Raw genomic sequence first — 23,699 nt, 5'->3', positions numbered from 1 at the left:
CTCTCTCTCTCTCTCTCTCTTTCTCTTTCTCTAGCTATCATCTGTCTTTCTCCCTCTCTCTAATTTGGTGTTTTGAGGGCAACTGTATCCGCCTATTTAAAGCCGTCTGTAGGTGGCTTGAATAGCAAAAAAGCACCCCTTCTTTATGTGTTGGGGGTGGATCAATGAGAAATAAAATTGAATATTTTTTTCTAACTGCCTCTTCAGGTGCCTAGAGAATTACAAATGCTATAGACAAATGAAAGAGGAAATTTGCTCTCGGCTCAGGAAAATGGAGACAGATCTCAGACAGTCCATGTCCCCGTTGCCCAGGTCCTACAAAGAAGCTTTAGCGGGCCTGGATCAGAGCAAGGTGAGTCTGTAGTCTGCTGCGTAAAGACCTGGGGAATAACCAGGTGGGGGCAGAAGAGAGCACGGCTCTGCTCTGAGCCACAGAAATCTTCAAACCCCCACAAGAAGAGTCCCAGTGGGAGATGAGGGGATGATGCTGACCCCTCCAGTTGATTAGATCTACAGTGTAGTCCTCCCCTCCCCCATAGCATCGGGCCCGTAGCCCGCCTTTCTGACTCCTCCCTTTCGTGACTTTTTGAGATATGTTGCCATGAGAGAACAGTCCCTGCATCTGTCAAATCTCGACATTTTCTATATTTTTATTTGAGACAGAGTCGCCTGTGTCCCAAGTCCCACTTCTACTCCTCACCTACCCTAAGTGTCGGGGTCACTGGTATGCACCTCCATGCCTGGTTTTCCTTTGGTTCTGTTTACTTTTGTAATCATAGCAAGCAAGCACTCTCTGACTTGGAAACATCCCCAGCTTGTGAAACAATTTTGAGGGTTTTGTTTTGTTTTGTTTTTTGAATTTTCAAGACAGGGTTTCTCCGAAGCTTTGGTTCCTGTCCTGGAACTAGCTCTTGTAGACCAAGCTGGCCTCGAACTCACAGAGATCTGCCTGCCTCTGCCTCCCGAGTGCTGGGATTAAAGGCGCGTGCCACCACCGCCCAGCCTACAATTTTGAGTTTTGTTTGTTCTCATCTATTAGAATCTGTGGTGCTTTACTGTTATACTTTGGGTTTATTTACATATTTGTTTATATTTGAGACAAAGTTGCTGCATAGCCTAGACCAGTCTTGAACTTGTGGTCACCCGGCCTTTGCCTGCTGAGTGCTGGGATTAAAGGCATGAGCCATCACTGCTGACAACTCATTACGATTTAGATGAGCCGTTCATCTACCAAAAAGATATCGGACAAATAAATCAAGAACTTCTAAATGGGCCAGGTGGTGGCGGCGTGCATCTTTAATCCCAGTGCTCGGGAGGCAAGGGGATAGAGGATCTCTGAGTTCGAGACCAACCAAGACCACCACATGAAATATGCCACTTAAAAAAAATAATCTTAACTGTGCCAAGTTTAGAGTAATATTTCAGTGTCTGTCCTGTCACTTTCTCTTTAAGGCCTTCACAGCAAGTCTCCTGTCAATCCAAGGAGACTTAGTGAGCCTCCGCCAGGTCCTCAGACACCTGAGATGCAGGTGCACAGAAAGCGATGGCGCGTGTGTGCTCCGAGTGGCCTCTGCTCTGTGGGAGAAGTGGCTGAGCTTGCTGGAAGCCGCCAGGGTGTGGCAGCAGTGGAGTGGAGACCTGAAGAGAGAGTGGAAGTTCATCAGTGAGGAGGTGAGGCCTTTATCGTCCACACTCAAACCCTGCAGCTCCCCACGGGGCCAGCTAGCGCCTCTTCATCGCGTCTGTGTTCTCTTATTTGTACGTTGGATAAACATTTTTTTTGTGTGTGTGATTGTCTGTACAAGTTAGGCTTGGCAAATGCCTCTGAGAAATTCTTCAGCTTCTTTCATAATAGCGGTGCTGCTTTAGGTAGCCTCTAACTCTCCCTGGGGTCCACATTCCTCTTCCACTTTTACGTGGCTCTAGGAATCACACTCAGGTCTCCTCCAGGCTCGCGCAGCAAGCGCCATCACCCTCCGAGCTAGCTCCTCAGATGATTATTAAAAAGGTGACTACTTCCTGAGTGAAGCTGAAACATCTGTGCTGCGAGGCTGAGTTAATCCTTAAAAATAACTGTCTTTGCATTCATTACACGAGAGGTTAGAACTGGGTAACGTGCATGATAACCGATTAAATTAGAAACCAACTCCAATTGTTAACTGTGGAAATTAGTTATGATTGTTGCGTGTGGGCCTGAAACTGTGAAATATGGTAATTTCTGAAAACCGCCTCAAAGGAGACCTCTCTGGCATTTGTCAGACACAGAGGATAGCTTAGTCATGGTTTAGGACTTAGGTGTTGCACATAATAAGAAAATGAGAAAGCTCGCACGAGATCATAGTATTTGCTAATCTTCCCATCGAGCAATAACGATAAATGAAGTGCAAATCAGAATATGAGTTGAGATCTCTCTTTTCTTCCTTTCAAAATTCCTGGTGAGTTTTCCAGAGGTGGAAATGTACCGAGTCCATACTTAATTGGTGGGAGGTCGCCTGCGCTCAACACTATCCTATTAACGTACTAAGAACTTCATAGACTTGAAACTGGTGTCATTTCAGCGGTGCTGGTGGGGCTTAATCGGCGAGCAGTCTCTTGGACACTCAGACTCCAAGAAACTCCATCAGTTACGCTTCTGTTTGGGCTGCTAGCCTGTCCACAATGATGCCAGTCACTGAGCCTCTATGCTCCACTGAGAAACCAGTCCAGACGCGTGCTTCTGAGATCCTTGCATTGGCCTTAGGAATTAACTATCATTACCATTTGATAGATAGGGAAACTAGTGGCCTAAGATCCCCAACTGCAGGCTGTGGCAAGGTCCTGTGGACTGGGGCTGGAGTTGGGGTCTTCGCTACCATTATAACCTGGCAGCCCAGGGGACACTATACTTTGTACCCGGTGGGCACTCAGTAAATCCCTGTTGAGGGAGAGTGTTTATTCAGATCCAAACCTAGGCTGAGTGTAAGCTTTCCCTGTTTTATCGCGGCACTGTTTTATATCCATTTGAAGTCACAGCTTGCTAATTTAAATCTTACCCGTTTAATTCTAATTACTCAAGCAAACAATTAGATAGACCAGAAGCTTATAAAATTTCACTTCTTTTCAGATAAAGTCTCCTGTAGCCCGGGCTCATCACCAGCTTGCTGTGTAGCCGAGGAGGACTTTGATCTTGTAGCCTTTCTGTCCCTTCCTCTCAAGTGCTGGGGTTACAGATGTGTGTCACCACCCCTGATTTCTGCTGTGCCAGGGCCAGGGCTCTGTGCTTGAGCAGGCATGTTACTAACCGTGCTCCATTCCCAGCCCAGCAAACTGTACTCTTCAAAGGCCAGCACACATGCAGTAACAGAAGTGAGCGCTTATACAGTGCCTGGCTTATTTCTAAGTAGGGTGTTTTCAGTCACGTGATGAGCGATCCTCAGCCAGATGGCCGGCCCATCCTCCTGCGGGCAGCTGTGCCTCTTTGCTGGCACCCACCGCCATTGTGCCTGCTGCAGTGTTGAAATTCCCTCCTTAGAAGAAAAAGGTGCGGACTGTTGACATTCCTGCCTGGAAGGAGTAGGTGGGAGGGCCACTGAACCCACACGGGAGCATCTAGCCACTCCTCTTAGCCATTTCTGTGTTTTTCTGCCCCAATGGCTGTGTCCTCGGGACCTACGGGAGGAGCTAGAGTGTATAGGCTGAAGGAGACTAGAGGAAGGGACTCCATCATAGGACGGTCCTGAAGCCACCCTCCAGGCAGGGTGAAGACTTTCGAGGATGGGCTGTTTTGGGGTCAGCCAGGCTCCTGTCAGTCACCCTTCACGCATGCTCTGTAAGTAAGCCCAATAAATTTATTGGGTCCCCAGGGCAGACTTCTGTGAAATTGTACTTGGGTTTGTTGTTAGGACTTTAGGAGGAGGTTTGTCTTAGAACCTTAGGTGGAGGGGTAGATGTTCACATCCCCCCTCTCCAGAGGAGGAGTTTTACCAACAGTACTTGAGGTCAGCAAGACTCAGCAATGTGGAGTAACTTGCCCAAGTTCACAAGTGCTAAGAGAAGATTCCAGCGTACACGTCTGGTCACTGAGCGACTAGGTGATGTGATTGTGTTGGTGTGGACGTGGATGTGTCTGTTGCTGGAGATAAAACCAAGCACTCTACCATGGAAGCACACCCCCCCCCCCCCCCCCGCGCCTGTTGTGTGATCCATAGAACCACACCCCCTGCCTGTTGCGTGATCCTAAGGCAGTTCTTATTCATTCACTGGCAACGATGCAGTTCCCACATCCACATAAGACCTATACACGCAAGATTCCGCTAGAACCGTTGGTGTCTTTATCTGTGTGTCGCTGTGATAAAAATGCTCTGACAAAAGCTATTTAAGGGAGGAAAGGTTGATCTGGGCTCAGGGTGCAAGAGGACAGTCTACCATAGCTCCTGGTGGCAGGAGCTGGAGGAAGTGACGTCATATCTGTTGTCAGGAAGAGGGCAGTGATGAATGCCTGGTGCTTAACTGGATTTCTCCTCTTTCTTCAGGCCAGGCCTTACCCAGTGAATGGTGCTACTCCATGAGGTGGGACCTCCCATCTCAATTAACTAATGTAATCTAGCTAATCCCTCCCACGCATGCCCAGAACCTTGTCTCTCTGATGATCCTAGATCTTGTCAAGTTGACAGCCATATTAATATCCAATATGTAACAATTTCTGATTTTAAACGATTGTTATAGAACTATCTTTATGAACTAACCATTTTGAGTAGTCAAATTTAAAAAAAAAACCTGAAACATTCATTTTATAAATTTCCAAATTAAAAGTCCGTTTGCCTTTTGATTTAACTTTTCCCCTTTCAACATAACACCTTATTTTTTAGACTTAATATCATTACTGATACCCTAGTTAGCTTCAGCTGTCAACTCTACAACCTCAATGGATGCATTTCCTGATCAGAGTGGCCTGTGATGATGTCTGTAAGGGGTTGTCTTGACTGATAATTGACATGGGAGGGCCTAGCCCCGCCTGCTGTGGGCCTGGCTGTATCAGAAAGCCAGCTGAGCAGGAACCTGGGCGTGAGCCAGAGAGTGAAGCGAGATGCAGGTTGCGATCCTGCCCTGACTTCCCTCAGTGATGGACTGTGGTCCGAAAGTGTAACCTTCCCCAGGCTGCTTTTGGTCAGAGTGTTCTCAGCACAGCCACGGAAAGGAAGCTAGAACAACTGACCTTGAATAATGGCTCGATGTTTTGGTGGTCATGAAGTGCTGGGGCAAAGCCGTTTCTTCAGAGACGACTGGAAAGAAAATGCTGGCTGCTGCCTCTCGTACTGTTGAATCCCAAAGCTATTTCCTCCTTTGTACCCACTTCTTCAGGTCCCGAGATTTTCATCGTCCTTTACTCGTGTGTGTGTGTGTGTGTGTGTGTGTGTATGTTAAAACTATAGTTTTTCATCCTGTTCACCTTTATGATGAATCATCAATTTATAAAGGGCTTTATTAGGATTTTATGTCCAAGAAAAGTCACTAAGGGATACAGAGACTTTTCCAAGGGAAAGGACCAGCACATAACCTTTATGCTGTTTTCTTGGCTTAGGGGGCTTTCTTTAATAATTTTGAGTTTCAAGTAATGTATGTAGTCACGTGACTACAAAAATGAAGGACATTCCCGTCATTGCTGAAAATTCCCTCATGCCCTTTGTGTTCCTTTATCCCCGAGCAGGATTGTCTGGGTGGATGGAGGACAGCTGCCCCTTCATACACTGAGCATTTGCCTGACTCCTGGCCTGAACTGTTCTCTCTCAGCTCTCCTTGTCAACCACTAGCCCCACAGCAGTCTTGCAGCTGAGACTGCACTTGCCAACAGGTGGTTTATTTGGGAAAGGGGCACCAATCCACAGGAAGGAGAGCTGAAACAGAAGAGGCCTGAGCTACTGGCCTTTTTGTTTATTTTATACTCTCTGGGGGTCGTGGTCATTGCGTTTGTTCGTAGCCACTGTTCTTGGGCATGGCTGCACCAAAGGAAGCCCTGATAAGTTCTGGGTTACAGAACTGGGCTACAGGCAAGGTTCTTTGAACCCAAATCATTTTAGAAACCTTAGATCTCTCATTAGTGTCCTGTCCATATTGCAATTCCTTTGTCGGCATGCTGGTTTTAAGCAGGAAGGTGTGAAATGGTCTGTCCTAATATCTAGTTCAGGGTAGCTGCTACCTGGAACCAGGTTAAAATGGGGAGGCACATACTCCATAGCCGAGTTTCTTAGGGAGGGAACAGTCTCCCTCTGTACCTGGTATATTATAGCAACTGGGCATCCCAGTAGATCATAGGACCCAAGTGACAGGAGAGCAGATGCCACAGCATGTTCCTGACGCTTTGGCTTTTCTTCCCAGCAAGCATTAGAAGCATTGCTAGTAATGGGTTTGAACAATAATCATAAATATAACATGTATTATTTCTGTGATCCAAGAAGCCCCATCCCATGGTATCTCTCTTTGCTAGCAATTGAAAAATTGACCAACTTGACCTTCATATTGGTGAAGAAGCATGCCTTAGACTTTGAAGACCCTGGAAGCTTTTAGTAATTGATGCTGGGACTCTTGCATTTTCTTGGGTTTATTTTCTCACCCCCTGGTACATCCAGGGCCTTGCTCACTGATGTGATTAGCATGACACCGCAGGTGCAGCTGTCTGATGTGGTATTTTGTAGTGGCAAGGCAGGCCACTGTTGGAACATTGAGTAAGAGGGCAGAATGCTATAAATGAGTCTTGTAGCTAAAGGGGATGGACACAGGGCTTGGGGGTGGGGATGGAAGTGCAGCGAACTTTCTGACCCAGGAGCCGTTGAGGCTGTTTCCCATGTCCAGGGCCAGTAGAATTCCTAGTTTCTAGGTAGGTGTTGTAATAAGTTACGTATTTCTGAGTTTTGTACATACCAGTGCTTGATAAGCCCAGCCAGCTCAGTGATCCAAGTGGCTCTGTCTCCCTTTGGAAAGCGTCAGGTTCGTAACAAACCGCCAGGCTTAGTTTTACAGCATGATGCAGGCGTTCAAAGTGAAAGAGACTCCTAGAAAAGTTTCCACATCTGACAGCAGCAGCCCGGCCTCTTACACTGGAAGCTGCTTCTTAAGTAGACCTCGGATGTTAACACTGCCCACACCACCAGAGGCCTCAGTGGGGAAATAACTCACTTTATCCGATAGCATCTCCCCAGTCATTAGTAACAAATAATGACTTTGACCCAGGATGTGGCATTACGAATGCTTTAAAGAGAGGATTATAAAAAACGTGCTTGCCAAGGTAGAGTTCACATCTCAGCATCTTCGTGCTTTTCTCCCCCATTGCCATTTGTTTAATTAGATTGAACGAGAAGCAATAATTTTAGAGAGTCTTCAGGAGGACCTTCCAGAGGTTTCCAGAACAAAGGACATAGCTCCCACAGAGGAACTCCGTCAGCTCTTGGACTCTCTGTGCCAGCATGAGGGGAGCGTGGAAAAGCAGCAGCAGCTGCTGACCCTGCTTCTTCAGCGCATAACAAGTATCCAGAACATTCCAGAAGGTACAGAGACTGTGGAAACCATCCCGGCACTTCAGGAGATTAGGTCTATGCAGGAACGGTGCAACAGGTAAGACTTCCAAAGAGGTTCTGAAGGAAATGTCCTTGAGGGCTTCCGTTCAGAGTTAGAGACTATAAAAAATGAACTGGGCAGTGGTGGCATGTGCCTTTAGTCCCAGCACTCGGGAGGCAAAAGCAGGCGGATCTCTGTGAGTTTGAGGCCAGCCTGGTCTATAGAGTGAGTTGCAGGACAGCCAGGGCTGTTACATAGAGAAACCCTGTCTCAAAAACCAAAAAAAAAGAGATAAAGGTAGATGATAACAAAGGCTACAGCAGAGTCAGCACTGATGGTCCAGAAGAGATGCATGGTTCTATGGAAACCCACTCATTTTCCATTCTGGTATTACTAGGTATGAATAGCTGGCAAACTTTTAGTATTACCTATTGACGGTGGGACGTTTCAAGACTGGGAAATTAAAAAACCCAGCGTGTCTATTTTACTCTCACCACGCAGTGAAACACGGCCAATCACCCTTTCTTGTTTCTCACTGTGATTACTGAAATTATAGTACTTACACTGTTGTGTGTTCTGCCAAATTGTTTATCAGCCGATTGTTTTTGTCTCCTCTGCCACAGACTGTCAATTTAAATATATACCTGTAGAATAGTCTGTGATGGTGATCTGCCGTACTATGTTTAAGCAAACCCCTTTCCAGATCTTTTAACTTCTGTGTAGTCCGGTTGTGTTTGTTGTAAGAGCCCCGGCAGCGGCTGTGCTCATTCAGGAGGAGAGCAGAAGTTTCCCTCTCCGTCTTAGTCACTCAGCATCCTCCACCTGATGCTCGGAGGTTTCCTTCCCCACGCCCACTAACCATTTCTCAGCTGATGTCCCCTCAAGTTGTGGTAGTTCAGGTCTGACATGACCCACCTGTCCAGATTCCACACTTTGAGCACTCAGTTTTACAATGTTGTCCCTGCTTCAGAGGCCACCGTTGTGGGATGTCGCCCGTGCTTCTGACTGCGTAGTTGTTGGAACTTCCTCCAAAACCCTTTCTAGTATCCAGCAGAACTCAGGGAGCCACTTAGATATAACAAAGGATACAGATGAAGAAGAATGGTTAAGGGGTACGAGAATGGGACAGCTTCCCTGTCCTCTATACCCCCTGACCTGTGGTCACTTTTCTTGTTCAGCGATCCAGGCGCTCTGACCCTATCATATCCATGCTTCTGAGGTTGCTTTCCTCATGGTGGTTATCCCTCTGACCAAGTCACCTCAGCCTTCAGACCCTCTCCTTTGTCTATGGGTTGGGAGGGTGGTGGTTGGACAGGGCAGTGCAGATGGTCCCAGCTCTCCAATCACTTAGCTCTCCTGCCATGAGGCTATCCAGGAGTCTACCAAGAGATGAGTTTAGTGCTAGGGCTCTCTGTCTTAGAAATGAGGCCTAGGGAGAAATGTCAGAACAGATTTTCAGTCAATGTGTGGTGGCACACACTTGTAACCCGAGCATTTATGGGATAGAGACAGCAGGATCACTGCAAGTTCAAGGCTAGCCAGGGCTACATAGTGAAGTGATTTCATTGTGTTCCTCTCTGTAAGGAAAACAAGAGCCCCCATCTCAGACCTGGAGGGCAGAGGCCAAGTATAGATTTCTATCGTGTTACCAAGTGATAGATACCAGATAGTTCTCTGGAAAGACCCCCTCACCATTACCCCCCCCCACACACACACACACAAACACAGTGTCTTTGAGAAATGGGCTGGTGGTGGTTGTCTGTTCTAAAGAGCCCACCCACGGCTGATGATACACGTCACTTCCTTTGGGATCTGGAACCACATGGGACAGAGAAGCTAGGGATGGCAGCTGGAATGTGTAGAGAGGACACATGGGGATGAAGGTTTTGGGAAGGCTGTTGATTGCCTGTATTTGATGTTTGCCTGACAATTGGTATATTAACCAGTCAGAAACTGGTACTTCTCTCCTCGGAAGGAGACTGACCTTTGAGGGATTCCTTAGAGAGCTCTGTTCTGATGCTTCATTCCAGGCTTCTTCAGGCAACTCAAAAGAATAAGGACTCGATCCAGACCGAAATCCAGGTGCGGCATTCTTTCATGAAGGAAATAAGTGATGTGAAGCGTTCATTTGAACAGATCGTAACTTCTCTCCAAAACCTGGCGCTGGAAGACCATCCAGAAAGGGCAGGAGAGTTGGAGGTGAGTGAGGGAAGAATTAGTGGAAGTGGCTGGGACTGGTCCACAGTCTTCTGTTCAAGTCCTGGGGCAGAGCTGTAACCTATCCGCTAGAGTTGGACAGTAATCCAGGGAATCAGGGAGGGAGGTGCACAGGGCCTATGGGACACTGTAGAGTCAGGGCAGGAAGGCGAGCATGGTTGGAAAAAGGAGCCAGGCTGGGAGACGGGTCACTCAGAAGTATGTAGCCCTGTTTGGAACCATGTTTTAAGTATGTGCTAATCAGAGACCTCGCCCACATATCGGGAATATGCTAGATGACGTCTTTGTTTGGACTTGCTACCTCAGCTCCGAGAGGCTCTGGGTCTGCCCTGAGGGTCACTTCGAGAACTCAGTTCTTCAGACTGACCTCTCCTCCTATTCTTAGTCCAAAAACGATTTGGGGAACTTTTTAAAAAAATTTTAATTTAATTTTTAAAGATTTGGTTATTTTAATATTTTATATGTATGAGTGGTTGGCCTACGTGTGTGTGTGTAATATATATACACATATATTATATATATACATGTATTATATATATATATATATGTATATAATGTGTGCCTGGTGCCCTGTGACTGCTAGAAGGAGGCGTTGGATATCCCTGGAATTGGAGTATTAGGTGGTTGTAACCTACCACGTGCACGTTAGGAACCAAACCTGGGTCCTCTGCAAGAGGAGCAAGTGCTCTTAACCGTTGAACCATCTCTGAGCCCCTCACTTTATTTTCTATGTGTATATGTGTGTGCTCGCCTGAGGAGGCCCGAAGAGACTGTCGGGTCTCCTGGAACCAGAGTTCCATTTGGCTGTGACTCGCCACATAGGTGCCGGAAACTGAATCTGGGTCCTCCTCCCTGAGAACAGCCAGTGCTCTTAACCACCTACCAGTCTCTTCAGCCCTGACTTTGGTGCCTTTAGGCAAAAGTCTCATGCTCTTGGTAACCACAGAGCCCTTGGTTATCAGCGCTGGAAAGGGAAACCTACTGTCGCTTTCAAAAGTTTGCTTTGCGGCGAGGTCACCACCTTGTCTCTGTGAGTAGCTGTGAACTGAGACCTGCCATCCCTAAGGCCTGGGCGGAAAGAACAGGATGCAGCCCCACCCCACCAGTGACGTCATTCTTCCCTCTCTAGGCCTGTCAATCAGCCGAGGATGGCGACCCCTGAGCAGGGTATAACATCACAGGTTTAGAGTGGGAACTGTTCCGCGGGGCCGGGACTCAAGAGTGCTGTTCACCAGTCACTAAAGGACACAAAAGCCCAGGGAAGTCAAGAAGTAGTTTTCCATTCGATCTTTGGGAAACTTTCCCAAACAGATGAGTTTCTCCTTTGTAATTACGGTGGGAGAACACCGGTCAGATTCTGTTTCTAGGCCGCAAGCAATGGACCATTTGTTCACCACGCTTTTATCTCCTGAAACCTAAATTCTTTACCAGGAACTAGAACCCTCCTTTTGAAAGGCCCGGGGCTCTGTCTGGCTGTCTAATTACATGAAACAGACACTTTGGCTTTAAGTGCGGGGCTCTCGGTGGCCTTGACTCATTATGATGCTACTGAAGGAAGAAGCAGAAATAGCAACAAGTTAATAACAACACGGAAAAACCTTCTTTGAAACGTCTGGCCCCTTGTTGCTTTTTAGCCGACTGGCCACAGCTGACGGGCAGTCGATCCTAGAGGTGCTGGAGAGGCTGGGGCTGCCCTAATGCTTTTCTGTCACAATAGTCTGACACCACGAAGAGCGATCAAGTTCAATTCTCACAAATTAGAAAGCATCATCTGACTAAACCCTGGGGCTTAATCTGCTTGTATCAATAGGGAGGTTTTGTCATGTAAAGTTGGCTTATTTAAGTTGAGAGGACCATGGAAAGCCTGTTTGCTTTTTTTTTTCCCCCTTAGGGCTAGACTTTTTCCCAGGTTTCTGTAAGTATTGAGTCTCTGTTGATGGTTTCAGGAGCTGCGAAGCGTACTCGAGAAAGGCAAGCTGACTTTCGAGAACATCATGGAAAAACTGCGCATCAAGTATTCCGAAATGTACAGCATAGTCCCCGCGGAGATTGACTCCCAGGTGGAAGACTGCAGGAAGGCGCTGGAAGATGCGGATGAGAAGGTGATGATGGGGTCTGCGTGGTGCCGTTGATGGTGGGGTGGCACGGACGGAAACAGGAATACCCTCTGATGTCACTGTCACTTTGCTAGTTGCAGCTCCGACTGGTTTCATGGAGTGAGTGTTTGAGATAAAGGTGCTTGAAGTAACTGCATAGATAACAGGATTTCAGATTATCTTTTATCTTCACCAGTTGTCTTAGATGCTTACATTTTAATAATTCGTGTTATCTTTTACTTGGATTATTATTATTATCATGGTTTAAAAATATTATTTATTCTAAAAAATTTTTTTAAATGGGGACATCTGTAATGTTTTTCTTTAAAATGTATTCCCCAAAACATTTGAAAGACTAACCAAGGACTGTAGGAATACAGATTATATTTTTTACTCAAAGTAACACTCAGCATGTGGTGTCTTTAATAGTGATGTTGATGGAATTCTCACAAAGCATCCTGGGGAAAGTTTTTTTACTTCAGAGTTCAGGTCTGAAGAGAGGTTGTGAATTGTTCCGTTGTGCTGGAAACACAGGCACTCAGCAAGACAGTTTTATTAGGGCAACTCAGACCAGCAAAACAAAATTGTGTTTGGTTCAGTTTCCATAAGGAGAGTTTTGTGTTTTGTTTTTAAGCTTAGAATGCCTATAACTTGATAATTATAACAGATCACCACCAGAAACAGCACAGGGAAAAATGGGGCTCTCTATTCTGAGGAAGTAGGTACTAGGAGAAGGTTGTTTCCTCTAGACGGTAGGGAGATGGAGAATACCTTTGTGTTTAAATTGGCCTGAGAATAGAGTTGATTGTATTGTATTCAACCAACCATATAGATATACAGAAATATCTAGATTTTCTTATAAAATGGGGATACATGCAAAAATCAGATTTCAAACTCAGATGTTAATGTTGGTTATGGTGGTTTACTCCTGTAATCCCAGTACATCACCGGCTAAGGCAGGGGCCAGTTGAGGTTGCAGGGCCAGTCCCTGTCTCAAATAAAACAAATGAATCAACAAACCCCTCAGATGCCAGCACGTGTCATTAGCTTCTCGGACAGATTTCCTAGAACATGTGCTCTGCATGTAATTACGCTTCCTCTTTCTGTGTGAGAATAGATTTTGATTAAACATACAGCAACCTATTAGAACTTTTCTCATGGATCATTATTATCTGTTTTAAAAGACTCCCAAATAGTTTGAGAGAAACTCAGAGTTATTTTTGTGACTTTATGTGGAAACCCCTACAAAGTAAGTTAATAAAAAAGCAGTCTTTCAGGTGTAAGAGTGAAGTTTTCCATTGTGAACTTGTATGTTTGTGACAAATGGAACTGATTTTTATTGTGTCATGGGTCTCAGGGAAATTAAAGGGTCCAGGCCACAGCCGCAGACAGTATCTTGTATGTAATTCAGATGGCTGCTTACCCCTGATCATAATCTTGCCCAGTGTGCCCAAATGGTAGTATGTCACTGCCCATACTGGCTAACTCGGTTTGTTTGTACTGTGTTATACATGCAACAGGAAAAACATTAATACAAGAGGAAAGCGGGAGTTGAGGGGCCAGAGAGATGGCTCAGTGGTTAAGAGCACCTGTTACTCATTCATTTCCTAGGGCCTACATGGTGGCTCACAACCATCTTTAATTCCAATTCCAAGGGATCTGATGCCCTCTTCTGCCTCCTCAGGCACCAGGCACACGCTTGGGGAACATCCTACATGAGGCAAAATATTCATACACATAAAATTAAGCTAAAAATCCTAAATTGATATTTTTAAAGCCATGATCTTTATTATAGTATGGTCTATGAATAAAGATACGATAAGACAGTATCCCCAGCCTGCTGAGACTCAAGCTTGCTACAGAGTCTGGGAACTGAGGGCGTCTAGGGTCAAGTTCCGCCAACACTTTGATGTGTGGGTCTTGGTGCTGAGTTAGCCATTAGCCCAGGTTTTGACTTCCACAAATGCATCCTTATCTATCTTATTTTCACCTTAGCTAGTGTGTATAGTATTATATGGGTATTTTGTGGTAACTTATCAACGGTATCTTAAAAACAAGAAAACACACTGATCAGCTCTTTGGGAAAACAGTATATTTAATACTCCTCATCTTTCCTAGCACAAGTTATTTTCTTAAGAAAATCATTTAGATTTAAAAAAGTTGTCCTCAGCAGCTAGAGTTCTGGTTGCTGGGAACATACACTAGAAATAGCGTAGAAAAAAACAAGGCTCCCACCCTTTAGACATAGTTACTTGGGGGAGGTTTTGCCTAACTGTATGGGGAAGTGGAGATTACATTTGTTTAAATTAACCTAAGAATAAAGTTGATCTTCCTGAACCCAGAGCTAGGTAGAAGATTTTCTCATAAAGTTCTGAGTGTCTGAAGTAGCTTTCTTCTCCTATAGAAATTCTTTTTTATCATTTGATACTCCAGAGGATCCCCCCCCCCAGGTAATTCTTCCCAATGTAACATGAATTTTACTTATTTGATTAAACATATTTCTGGATTATATTGGAAAGGTCAGGAAACACAGCTAATATTTAGTATAGTCTGACTATCTACCATGTCACCAATACATTCACAGTGTGGTTGGGATGTGCCCCCACCATGTTAAAATATTTTACAAGTCAGAAGAGGGAGTGATATTTGCGATGTTTAAACCTGAGAATGGAGAGCCAAAGCTGTCTGCACACCAACCGTACTTTCTCCCTTGTCACAGATGAGCCATGAAATCTCGAAGAGTTCCCCGTCGTGTGTCATGAGGAGGAAGATGGAAGACATTAGCCATGGGCTTCATTGCATTGAGAAGATGCTGCAACGGAAAAGCAAAAACATCGAGGAAGCGCAAGAAATTCAGAAGGTAACGTGCTCCTTGAAGTGGCTTCGGCATTTGGCATTCTTTCTCATCCCTGGACCCGCATCCCAGACGTGAATCACTCAAGTCAGCCAAAGATGAGCTCTTTGGATAGACCTGGAGCTCTGAGAACCTGAGCCAGGCCTAAGCATTAGCTTGGTTGGTAAAGTGCTTGCCTCGCACACCTAAAGTCCCAGGTCTGAGCCCCAGCACAGCATAAAACAGGACTTGGTGGCACATGCTGGTCATCAGAGGACTTAGAAGGTGGAAGCGGGGATCAAGGTCATTCCTACCTGCATAGGGGAGTTTGAGGCCAGCAAGGACTGAGGTCCGGTCTCAGCAAACAAAAATAAAAATAGCCGGGCGGTGGTGGCGCACGCCTTTAATCCCAGCACTCGGGAGGCAGAGGCAGGCGGATCTCTGTGAGTTCGAGGCCAGCCTGGTCTACAAGAGCTAGTTCCAGGACAGGAACCAAAAGCTACTGAGAAACCCTGTCTCAAAAAAAATCAAAAAAAAAAAAAAAAAGAAAAAAAGAAAAGAAAAAAGAAACAAAGATAAAAATAAAAATAATAAAATTTTAAGAATGAATGAATGAATACCTAAACCAAATCCCTGGGGCCTCCGTGATGAGAGGCCAGCTCAGAGGCACGGTTGGTCAGGTGCGTGGAGGCATTATTCTCAGTCTTTGACAGACAGGCACTTGCCCCGCCCCTGGCCCCTCTGACTAGGAAATGACATTCCCACAAACAAAGGGACGGGAAGGATCTTTCTTGCCATGGGATGACTGACTTACCAAGTGAGTCAGTTAGGTCTGAGAAACAGTACCAGGTTTCCTATAGGTTGCCAAGGTTACACAAGACGTGAAAATCTCCAAACCCATTTCCCTTGCAAAACTGCTTAGGAAACAAAGTTTCAGGTAAAAGTGTAGATGAGTGTTGTTCTACCTCCAAGTCCCAGGTAAACACCTGCCTGTGAGTTTGTACTGCCATCCACAGCTTTAGGAAGTCCTAATGTAATAGGTCATTCATTGGTAGACATAGCCTTGGTTCTTAAGCAGAAGAACCAGACCTAGCAAGTCAGGTATTGTTTCCCCAAGCTGGTTATAATATACAAGTATTAGGTACGATTGGAAAATTTCACCTTTGAAATCTCCCTCTGCCCACATAAATTCAGATTAGAATCCAGGCTATTTTTTCTTGAGTCAAAAGCGCTTGTCGACTGCTAATGCATGTTGGGAATTTTCAAACGCCACACCACTTCCTAGGTCATAGGCATTATTGTTCATTCTATTTTTGCGCTCGAGGTTGTCTTCCGGACTTGTGTGTGTATGTGTGCCTGTACGGGTATGCACACGCAGAAAGGTCTACATAGGCCTTTCTCTTTTTTATTTTGTTTTGCTTTGGGAGATGGACTCCTCAGGTCCTCCAGGCTGGTCTCAAATTCCTGAGCTTAAACAATCCTCTTGGTCTCCTGAGAGGCAAGGCTAAAGGAATTCATCATCACACCCTGCTTAACTAGCCTTTTAATCACCTCCTGTGGACCTCCTGGCTTTTGCCCATTTGGGGCCATGTGAGCCTTGTCTGCTATTAGTCATCCTTGTTTACCCTCCAGGTTTTCCTGTCCCGCAGCGGCTCACGTGTACCAAAGTGAATGGTTAGAATTAGAAAGTGGTTCCCGGTTTAGACCACAAATGGTTGCTGGGTGTGAATGAACAAGTGTACAAGCATGCCAGTGATAGTGCCTGTTAGTATTGCCACATGCAAGTGAGTGCCATGTGCAAGCTGGCCATTACCCCCATGGCAGGTTCATTGAAACTGACTTCACATTTCCTTCTCCAGAAAATATGGGACGAACTTGACCTCTGGCATTCCAAGCTGAATGAGCTGGACTCGGAAGTTCAGGACTTTGTCGAGCAGGACCCAGGGCAGGCTCAAGAATGGATGGATAACCTCATGGCTCCTTTCCAGCGGCATCAGCAAGTGTCCCAGAGAGCAGAATCCAGAACCTCACAGCTCAACAAGGTGCAGTCATGAAACCTGATAGCTGCATAGCGTGGTGGCTCCACAGAGGGTGACATTCAGGGGTGGCCAGTAGTGTCATGCTGTGGCCATCCTAGTCCCCTTCCTAGGTGCCATAGTGAGCCCACAGCAAGAGTCCAGGCAGCTGAGCTTCCCTAGGTAAATGGAGACCCAAGAGTGAGCATGTAGGGCGTGCTGTTCCAGAGCCTGGGGAGGGAGCCTGCAATGAGAGAGGTGCCATTTGGGAACAAGGTCCCTTTCTACTTCTGTTCTAAAGAGTGGCTGTGTTTGGTGAATCCCAAGTGTGATCCTGTAGGACAGGATCCTGAAATGGGATATGACAGGACCAGGTCCTGAACTCGAGGAGAAAGTGTAAGCCCTATGTTCAGAATGAGGCAGAAATGGGGCAAGGCTAGTCGCAGCTCTGACTGGGAACCTTTGTCAAGGCCTAACAGGAATTCTTTAAATCCTGGACAAGTTGGACAGTTCTTCACCTGGAGCCTGGCATGCGACTGGCCAACATTAGTTAGCTCTCCTCTTGATTAGAGATCAGTCTGGCCCGGTAACTAGCCTCCAGCAAGCTTGCTTCCCGTTTTGTTCCACAGGCCACAATCAAGATGGAAGAATATAGTGATCTTGTGAAAAACATAGAGGCGTGGCTAGAGAAGACCGGCCATCTGCTAGCCACTCCTGCCTGCTATGACTCATCAAAGACCCTGAGCCACCGAGCCAGTACCCTCCAGGTAGGGCCTTTGGGGTTTTCACCAAGTCAGCACAATCGACCCCTTTTCCACTTGACACCCAAACACATCATTGATAAGCCACAACCTTTCCTTTCTTGTACATCCCCCAAATCACACTTTAATAACACCACGATGTAAAATATCTTATAAGCTTAAAAATTCCCACAGTCATTACAAGTTCAAACACTTTAAAATTCACTAAAAAAAAAAAAAATCCAAAGATCTCTTTTAAACCCTAAAATCTCTATAAAAATTTAGTCTTTCAACTGTGGGCTCCTGTAAAATTTTTTAAAAAAAAAAAGTAAGTTAAATACTTTCTTACTTCAAGAGGGAAAGGCACAGTCACACAGATGTAAGCAATGTCCAGGATCTGGGATCCACTCACGATCTTCTGGGTTCCTCCAGAGAGCTTGGGTCACTTCTCCAGTTCCGCCCTCTATGTGGACAGGCTCCTCTCTCCACTGCTGTCGCCAAGAATAGCATGGTCATCCCATGGTGATGGCATCTCCCAAATGCAGGGGTCTTCTGCTGTAACTGGGCTGCACTATCACCAATAGGCTCTTCTAGACTCTCTTCATAGTGCCAAGCCTCCATTTCTCGGCATGACCCTTTCAAACCTGGGCCTTCAACTGCAATAGCCTCTGCTGACTTCTCACAGGGCTGAGCCTCAGCTGCTGTCCATGACCCCTTCATGCCTGCAAAACCAGTACCGCCTGGGTGACGCTTACACATTGCTAAGTCCAGCTATCAGCGTGAGGTACAGCATTGGCTGCCTCTGAACAGCTTCTGTGTGCCGACTCTCAGGAAACTTTGACAGTTTAATTCACGCATGTATATAATGATTTTGGTCATTTGTCCTTCCATTACCCTTTTCCATACATTTCCCCTCCCACTGAACCCCTTCTTTCCCATAATCCCTCTCCTACATGTTTTTAAAAAACAAACAAAAAATCAGCATGGAGATGTGGGGCGTTAACGAGAGCATGGTCAACTCATCAGAGATGACATTAGAGACGAAAATGACATCCCTGCTCCAGCAACCCCTGACAACCTCTCCTCAGGAAGGAGTGAGGCCTTGTGAGCCCCTCTGCCCCCCATGACCGCCAGTTGCAGCGTTGTGGCTTCGATAGCAGGCCCGAGCCCCAGAACATAACAATATGTCTTTGGTTTTGAGAAACCAGGTTTATCATAATTACCAGGCAGTAGAAATGGAGTCAGGCCTGGTATGCCATGCTTTGGAAGACCTTGTCCTTCCGGGAATCCCTCAGGTTCACTGTGCCCATCAGAGAGGCCGCGCCAATGGACCACGTGTTTCCCTTCTTGGGGCCATGGCTGCCGGGGATTGTCCAGTGCCAGGAACTGACTGGATTGATTGTAAATGTGGATTTTCATTCTCTCATGATTAGATCCCGAGAAAGAGTCGCTAAGGAATTGGTTCATAACAGTTTCTATAGCAACCAGACCTCAAAGATGCTCTGAGTCCTTTATAGATTTAAGATGGCACAGTGTTTCCTTGAGTGGCCGACTTCACCTCCCTGACAGTTGAGATTTGGTGGCACATTTTTGTCGTATGGCATCAGCTGTCAAGAGATTGCATTTTTAATCCACTTATTTCTTTTCTTCTCCTTGCATGGATTTCCTTTGTCCATCATTCCCCAGTCTGTCTGCCCCCCTACACTTTAGGTTGTTTCTCCACATCCCTAGAGCACATCATTTTTCTATTTTTAATCAATTTTATGATTCACCTTTTTTGAAAGATTTATTTATTTTTGTGTGTATCAGTATTTTGCGTGCATGTATCTGAGTGTGCTGCGTGTGTGTGTGTGTGTGTGTGTGTGTGTGTGTGTGTTCATACATGCACACACAGTGCCAGCAGAGGCCAGAAGACAAGGTCTCACTTAGAGCAGGTTGACCTTGAACTCCCAATCCCCCTGCCTCCACCTCCCAAATGCTAGGTTAAGGCATATACTAGCATATCTGTATTTTTTTCATTCTCTTTTCTGTCATCTTACTGTGCCCTCCTACCCCATCTCTATTTATTTCAGTGGCTGTCAGTGTTCTCCACTGAACATGAGAAGGTTCATTTTGCCGGGCATAGTAGCAATCCACTATAAAGCCTGTGGCTAGAAGGCTAGGTAGGCAAATCAAAAATTCAAAGCCCAGCCTAAACTAGTAAGTCTCTTAACTCATTTTTTGTTTTTCTTATTTTTTTTTTTGTTTGTTTTTTGAGACAGGGCTTCTCTGTGTAGCCCTGGCTGTCCTGGAACTTGTTCTGTAGACCAGGCTGGCTTCAAACTCAGAGATCCGCGTGCCTCTGCCTCCCCAGTGCTGGGATCACCACCAGCAGCCAATTTTTGTTTATTTTAATTGCACATTCACTTAGCATGATGCGCCTGTAATTCATTCCGTTATTACAGCCGCCAGTAGTTCATCCTTTCTGTTGTCGAGTACCGTTCCAGCTACGGAGACCACCTGCTTCTTCATCTGCCAGCTAACAGATGCTAGGGTTGCTTCTGTGCATTCACTGATGTTGTGTAACAAGTTACAGGAAAACTTGGAAACACCAGACAACCAACATTTATTATCTGACGGAGTCTGTCAGCATACGCTCAAGTCAACCCCCACTGACAGTAGTAGAGTGTTCATTGGCTTCATTCTGAACACAGAAATGACCGGGACTTGGCAACTTTGAGACCAAGTTTACACTTCCATGGATCTGGCCTTGATAGATCCATTTCGTCATCTTGGTGTTTCCCCCTCTTCTCCTTGTTTATCTAGATGGCTCTGGAAGATTCTGAGCAGAAGTACAACCTTCTACATTCAGTGTTCACAGATCTAGAAGACCTGTCGCTCATTTTTGAAACTGACGACTTAATCCAGTCCATCCAAGAATTAAGTGGCCAGGTGGCAGCATTACAGCAGCAGATAGTGGAGGACCTTCCACACATCCAGCAGGTGGCAGACGTAAGTGACCGCACAGTTGTGGGTTCCCGTGTCCTGTGTACTTTACCAGGAATCGCCCCCAAATCCTGTAGAAGCACACTAGGCAGATACGTTTTTAATGGATGCTATTTCTGAGGTTATAATTTACTTTGTACAACCACAGCAAGATACATGACCCCATCCTTCCCCCAGAAGTGGCCTAGCTCCAACAGGAAGAAACCGGATAAATAATCCTGCTGTTCACACTCTGACCTGGGGTCAATTCTTGGTTGCTGAAGCTTTTGACAAAGTGGTAGCATGCTTCTGTGATTTTTGACAGAAATGACTTTAAGGTGCATTCTATAGTTTGGCGTAGCTTCTTATTAAACAGTAGGTGAAAAAAATAGATCTTAATGTAATCTGGCTTATCATAATTTAGATATGTGCCTATAGTTACTGCTGGTATTGATTCATAAAGACTTTTTTCAGTATTGAGTAACTCCAAACTGCTATAATTTGAAAGCTTCAGCCTTCCTAACCCATTCATTTTTAAAATCTCCCTTGTCAATTGAATCATCTTATTTTTATGTTGCATCTGTCTCGAACTTTAAGCTCTACTTCCAGCTCTCAGTCAGTCGGTGCACGTCAATGTGTGGGTTTTCCTCGCGTATTTTAACTTCTTTTTCTAGCATTTCACTTTAAGATTCTTGGCCCACTTATGGACCTTGACACTGGGAGAATTAACCATTAGACAAGAGATCTAGTGTTTGAAGTAATCTGAGCAGGTCATGACATCACTCCGCAGCGTTCTGCTCGGCAAGAGCTCGTTAGGGGGTGAAAATCCTGGGGTTTTCCAGCCCCTGGTCAGTTACTTAAGGATGACTTTATCGTCTCTTTTTTAACTAAAGTGACGTGAATTACTAAAATACCAGACCCACTCATACTTGTGTATTTAAACACATTCCAAAGATAAAGTTAAAGAGTTTGTAGATAAATGAGAATGTGTTTTAGAAGTCGATTTGGAAGCAGGCCAATCTTTGGTCTCAGGAGTAAATGAAACTTGGCCCTGTGAATATCTTAACTTTCTAGTGCAGTGTAGACTAACTTCTGTTTTGTTTTTTGAGATAGGGTAATAGTCCTGACAGTTCTGGAGCTCTCTTTGTAGATCACTGTGGCCTCGAACTCACAGAGATTCGTCTGCCTCTGTCTCCCAAATGCCTGGCTAACTAATATTTTTATTAAAAAGTCATGGAATCATCTGTTAGTTCTTAAGCCGTGTAAGTGGTTAAATATGAGAATAGAATTAATAACAATATATTATGCATTACGGATTATTGCTGGGCAGCAATGTAGCATTTAAGTATGTGTCTTGTTGCTATCCTTCTAGGATGTGGTTGCCATCGAGTCTGAAGTAAAATCAATGGAAAAAAAGGTTGCGAAAATCAAAGCTATCCTGTTATCCAAAGAAATATTTGATTTTTCTCCTGAAGAACATCTCAAGCATGGGGAGGTATTTCTCACAATACCTACTGTCTGCCTAAAAATATGTAGTCATAGGGTATGACCTAGTGCTGAACTCATTAGAATCATAGCAAATAAAGCTGGGAACAGCTGTATATAAATATGAAAATATTTTTAAAATATTTTTTGAAATTTTAGTTATTTTTTATTGTTTTCCTAAATACATGTGTGTGTACCACAAGCCCAAAATGCCCTCTGAGGCCAGAAGAGAGAATTGGATCCCCTAGGACTGGAGTTACAGCTGTGAGCCACCCTGTGGGTGCTGGAAATTGAGCCCTGGTGGAAGAGCAGCCAGTTCCATGAAAATCGTTTAAATCGTATTTATCATGTTCCCTATGTAGGAGCAGCTTTCCTGCAGGTTACTTCGTTATTTAAGCTTTGCCCTCCCAAGACCCTGAGCACCTACAAGAGTCTGTAGAGGGTTTCTGGCCCCAGCTGTAGTGTTTACTGGCTTTGAATGTTCCCTGGATTCTCTTTTATCTCTGTGTGTTGGTGCTGAGACCATCAGCCAGTTATGGCTTGCTGAGCGCTAAGCACAGTATCTCAGCAAATGCACTGACCTTCCCACTCAGCCTTGTGAGCCACAGCAGACCCTTTGGGATCAGGCAGATCTGAGTTCTGATCTTACCCCTGCCTCTTGCTGTCTAAGTTTAATTGGGTCTTTTTCCTTCTGGGAAAGTGAGATTGGTGTACTTCCCTTTCAGGGTTAAACGAGGTCCTATATATGAGGTATATAATGAAATTTGGCTAGATACTTCTGTTCAATTCAGGGAGCATTTTTCCAGGACTCCTGCAGGAAGTCCTGGGTTAGGTACAGTTGCTTTAAAAGTAAGATTCAGCACCTGCCTAGTAACAGCATACAGAACGAAGTCACAATTCCATACAGAGAGGGGAAGGGAGGAAGTGAGGAAAATATTTTTAATTGAAATAGCACATTAAAGACCAACATGAAATTATAAATATTTTCACTTGCACTAAGTAAACTTGCATGTGCTTTTGTGGGTTTTTGTTTGTTTGTTTTTGTTTCTGTTTTCATTCATGTATGGGACTTCCTTTCGGCTGTCAAGGTCATACTTGAAAACATCCATGCCATGAAAAAAACTATTGCTGAGATAATGACCTACCAAATGGAGCTGAGGTTACCCCAGACAGCAAGCAAACCCCTGCCTGTGTTTCAGAGGACACATGAGCTTTTACAAGATGTGAAGCTGCTGGAAAATGTGGCGCAGGAGCAGAATGAGTTGTTGAAGGTGAGCGGTGTCTGACGAGAGCCAGCGTACTGCGCGAAAATGTCCTGTCAAAGTTGGTTTCATTCTTCTCATGATTTGGCTTCTATTGCGGTGATAAAATGGCTTGAGGAGAAGAAAGTTTACTTGGCTTATCCTGGGTCAGAGTCCACTGAGGGAAGCCAAGGCAGGAAGCTGGAGGCAGGAACTGAAACAGAAGCCATGGATGAGATGCTACTTACTGGCTTGTCTAGTCAATTTCCTTCCTTATACTGCATAGGGCCATCTCCCCAGGGGTGGCACTGCCCACAAGGGGCTGGACCCTCCTCCCACATGAACAATCCATCAAGAAAATACTCTACAGACTTGCCTGCAGGCCGATCTGATGGAGGCATTTTCTCAGTTGTGATTCTTCTTCCCTAATGACCCCAGCCTGTGTTAAGCGGACAGAAAAACACAACTAACCAGTGTAGTTTTCAAGTTTAATTGAAAGCAGTTGTTCCCCCAAGAATTTATTTGATCTAAATAGTTTCTTCCGCCCCCATGGTTCTTACCCTTACCCTGGTTGAGCA

The 23,699-nt window shown here is 45.3% G+C and overlaps 1 protein-coding gene across 2 annotated transcripts in view; it reads left to right on the top strand.

Moving 5' to 3' along the window:
• Window positions 1–220: 220 nt before the first annotated feature.
• Syne2 (spectrin repeat containing nuclear envelope protein 2) overlaps window positions 221–23,699 on the top strand; it is a 135,599-nt gene continuing 112,120 nt past the window's right edge. For both annotated transcript variants that reach the window (XM_041658050.1, XM_041658049.1), the window contains exons 1-11: window positions 221–352; window positions 1,453–1,671; window positions 7,322–7,587; window positions 9,561–9,729; window positions 11,694–11,849; window positions 14,563–14,703; window positions 16,536–16,718; window positions 17,321–17,458; window positions 20,237–20,422; window positions 21,768–21,890; window positions 22,969–23,151. In XM_041658050.1, the coding sequence (XP_041513984.1) occupies window positions 239–352; window positions 1,453–1,671; window positions 7,322–7,587; window positions 9,561–9,729; window positions 11,694–11,849; window positions 14,563–14,703; window positions 16,536–16,718; window positions 17,321–17,458; window positions 20,237–20,422; window positions 21,768–21,890; window positions 22,969–23,151 (1,878 nt within the window). In that variant the 5' untranslated portion in view covers window positions 221–238. The remainder of the gene's footprint in view (window positions 353–1,452; window positions 1,672–7,321; window positions 7,588–9,560; window positions 9,730–11,693; window positions 11,850–14,562; window positions 14,704–16,535; window positions 16,719–17,320; window positions 17,459–20,236; window positions 20,423–21,767; window positions 21,891–22,968; window positions 23,152–23,699) is intronic.

The sequence above is a fragment of the Microtus oregoni genome, unplaced genomic scaffold, assembly GCF_018167655.1.
Source record: "Microtus oregoni isolate MIOR12 unplaced genomic scaffold, Mior012 000009F_ref0000495, whole genome shotgun sequence".
NCBI lineage: Eukaryota > Metazoa > Chordata > Mammalia > Rodentia > Cricetidae > Microtus > Microtus oregoni.
Note: the sequence above shows the minus strand (reverse complement) of the source record. Positions and strands in the feature narration are given on the sequence as shown.